Raw genomic sequence first — 3,252 nt, forward strand, 5'->3', positions numbered from 1 at the left:
AATATTACATATAACTAAACCTATTATATAGAACTAAACCAAAAACAGCCTCAGCAATTACATTTCCCTAACAAGTAAATATTGATCAACATTGACACTACAAGTAACATTAGCTTCAATTTTCCAGAAAAAGCCTCAGCCTTCATCTTCATGTTCAACTTCTTATTCTTCTTCAGTGAGGATTCATAGAGTTCCTTCAACATTGCTTGCATTTCTTTCAGTTTGTTCACATCGTCATGAATCTCTTCTTCTTTACCCAGGTCTTCATCCCAGATGAACAAATTGCAGGTTTCTTCTTCACTTTGCCATAGAGGGCATCTCCAGAAAAGCTTCCCTTTGTTAAATCCTTGCTTGCAACGGTACGAAATCAAACGAAGGTTGCAAGCACACTTTCTCCCTTGAACGAAATTCCTTCCTGTTGTGTCCTGGGATGAGGCCGCCTTGCTACGTCTGGTTGAAGAAGCCATGAACTGAAAGAGAAGAAGAAGAAGACTTGGGGATAGAAGACGAACACGGGGAGAGCAGAATAAATTGGGAAGAAATAAGTTTGGGGACAAAATTAGGGTTAATATTTTATGTACAAAAAAATTAAATAATAAATAATTAAGTACGTGGCAGCAACACTAAGCATTATGTGGACAACAAAATTAACTTAAGCACTGCCACGTCTGCAGCCGTTTGCGTTTTTTAACGGGAAGGACCAATTTTATGGACGGAAAAGTTTACAGGGACCATTGTTTGAAGGAAATATTTACAGGGACTAAAAACGAAAACCAAGATATTTATGAGGACGTCAAACATATTTAACCCTAATAATAATTGAAGGGCTATGACTATGAGTAAATATACTTCCGTAAAAAAAAAAAGTAAAGATACCTAAGCCATGTTATTCACCTAGTGTGACTATTTGTCATTTTCTCCACGTAGTTAAAACACTTTGAATTTAACTACACTTTTCCATCAATTTCAACAATAACAAATTGCCACTTGTACACATGTCATAGCCTAACAATTTTTCACACACCACTACCACCGAGTTTCAGTACCATCACCATGAACCTGTCTAAACATATCACATTTTAATTTTAAACTTATAAAGTTATGGTTACAAGATAGGGCTATTGAACAGTGTTGACAAAACAGGAGTAACTGAACTTGGATCATCATGTTCAGCATCATCCCCTCCACACAATGACTCGTATAAAGATACTGTTAAATAGTTACTATTATAAATATAATTAGTAGTAGAAAAAATAAATTAAACACAGCAAAAACTTTGTCCTACCTTAGCCTTCCTCTTTAAGTAGAGCTAAGCACCCACCACCCCACTACACACCAAACACAACCTGCCTCCAATTTCACCTCTATCTTTCTCTCTCTCTCTCTCTCACCCCTTCATTTTAAGTCAAGTCTTCTCCAACTGACTCTTATCCTAAAATAATCCACAATACCCAAACCTACCTTTCTCAACTATAAGTACCTACCTCAATTATTCAACTTCCCAAAACCCTCTTCTTTTCTCTCTCTCTTTCTATAAACAATAACACACTCAATTCAACTAACTTTTTTTCCATTTCAACATGACTCGCTCTCTTAGAACATTACAATCCATTTCCTCCGCCGCACCTCCGCCCGACTCCACCGCCTCTTTAGAATCCGACTTCGTCGTCATCCTCGCCGCTCTCCTCTGCGCTCTCATTTCCGTCGTCGGCCTCACCGCCATCGCCCGATGCGCTTGGCTCCGCCGCGGCCCCGCCGCCGGAGCCTCCCCGACCACCGCCGTTGTCAACAAAGGTCTCAAAAAGAAAGTTCTCAATTCACTTCCGAAATTCACCTACCTCGCCGACACTCCCGGAAAATGGATAGTCTCGTCGGAGTGCGCCATTTGTCTCTCGGAGTTCACCGCTGGTGAAGAGGTTAGAGTGCTTCCCCAGTGCGGTCACGGCTTCCACGTGGCGTGTGTAGACACGTGGCTTGGGTCTCACTCCTCGTGTCCTTCTTGCCGTGCTCCTTTCGCCGTCGCTAGGTGTCAGAAATGCGGCCTATACCAACCAAATCCTGCCGGAGAAGTCACTGGAGAAGTCACCGGAGAAACAGAGCCGAAAACCACCAGCGACGAGAATGTAGAAGTTGTTGTTGTGAATTCCAATTGTGTTAGCGACGGCGTTGATAGACATAGCCACGGTGGTTATAATGGCTTTTTGCCGTAAAACTTGTTATTTTATATTTTCTCTATCAATTTGTATATTTAAATGTAAATATTATATATTATTTTGTTTAAATCTCTGGTTTTTGTTTCTCAGTTCAGAGTTTATCTCAATATATTAAAATTTTGGGCAATTTTTCACCTTTTATATTACATTATCTTTTATCCATTAAATACTCTTTTTCTTTTTGATAGAGACTATTATTATTATAATGATATCAATCAAAGTCTTTTTTACGTTGGGGGAATGGTGTTCTTTTCCTAATTATTGGCAGTATATTACTATATCCATCTCACAAAACTTTTCTTACTTTTTTCATAAAAGTTAAAAAGAAATTATAAATAAATAATTACAATTTTGTTAAATTCCCTTTAGTAACTATTAATTGATTTTGTTATAAAAAAAATAGTACGGGTTGATTCTCACTAACTTGCAAGTCATAGCACATGATATTTAGTAAATAGTACAGGTGAAGTAAAATATTGTCGTTAATTATATTCAACTTTGAAAATGACAACTATGTTTATTAATGATATAAGAATTTATTAGTAAAAACTAATTTTATTGGCAATGTCATTGTTGTTGGATTAGATATTTTACTTGGGTTTGGATTTCAAACTAGTTTTATTGGCAATGCCATTGTTTTTAGATTAGATATTTTACTTTGGTTTAGATTTCAAAGTAGTTTTATTGGCAATGCCATTGTTTTTAGATTAGATATTTTACTTGAGTTTGGATTTTAAATTGAAAATTATTGTGTCTTAGAATTTATAGTAATTATTGTCACTTCGTTTAAATATGTAAAACAATGAATAATATTCACGAAAATAATACAAATTACTTTCAATTTATTTTAATTTAGCATGTAAGTGAAATAATACAATTTTTTTCAATTTAATATGTGAATGATATAACATATCATTTTTAACATAGTAAGATAGGATTAGGATTAAGTGACTTTGGTTCTCGTGACTTTAAGTAATTATAGTTTTTTTTTTTTTTGGTACCAAGGAGGGCCTAAGCCCAAGAAAACCAAAAAACTACA

The 3,252-nt window shown here is 35.8% G+C and overlaps 1 protein-coding gene across 1 annotated transcript; it reads left to right on the forward strand.

Annotated features, from left to right (window-relative positions):
- The first annotated feature begins 1,320 nt into the window (after positions 1-1,320).
- Positions 1,321-2,282, forward strand: LOC131609104 (RING-H2 finger protein ATL8-like). Its single transcript, XM_058880759.1, has one exon. It carries the CDS (start codon positions 1,581-1,583, stop codon positions 2,208-2,210), a length of 630 nt encoding a protein of 209 aa, XP_058736742.1. The 5' UTR covers positions 1,321-1,580; the 3' UTR covers positions 2,211-2,282.
- Positions 2,283-3,252: the final 970 nt, after the last annotated feature.

The sequence above is a fragment of the Vicia villosa genome, linkage group LG1 (assembly GCF_029867415.1).
Source record: "Vicia villosa cultivar HV-30 ecotype Madison, WI linkage group LG1, Vvil1.0, whole genome shotgun sequence".
In the NCBI taxonomy this organism is placed as follows: domain Eukaryota; kingdom Viridiplantae; phylum Streptophyta; class Magnoliopsida; order Fabales; family Fabaceae; genus Vicia; species Vicia villosa.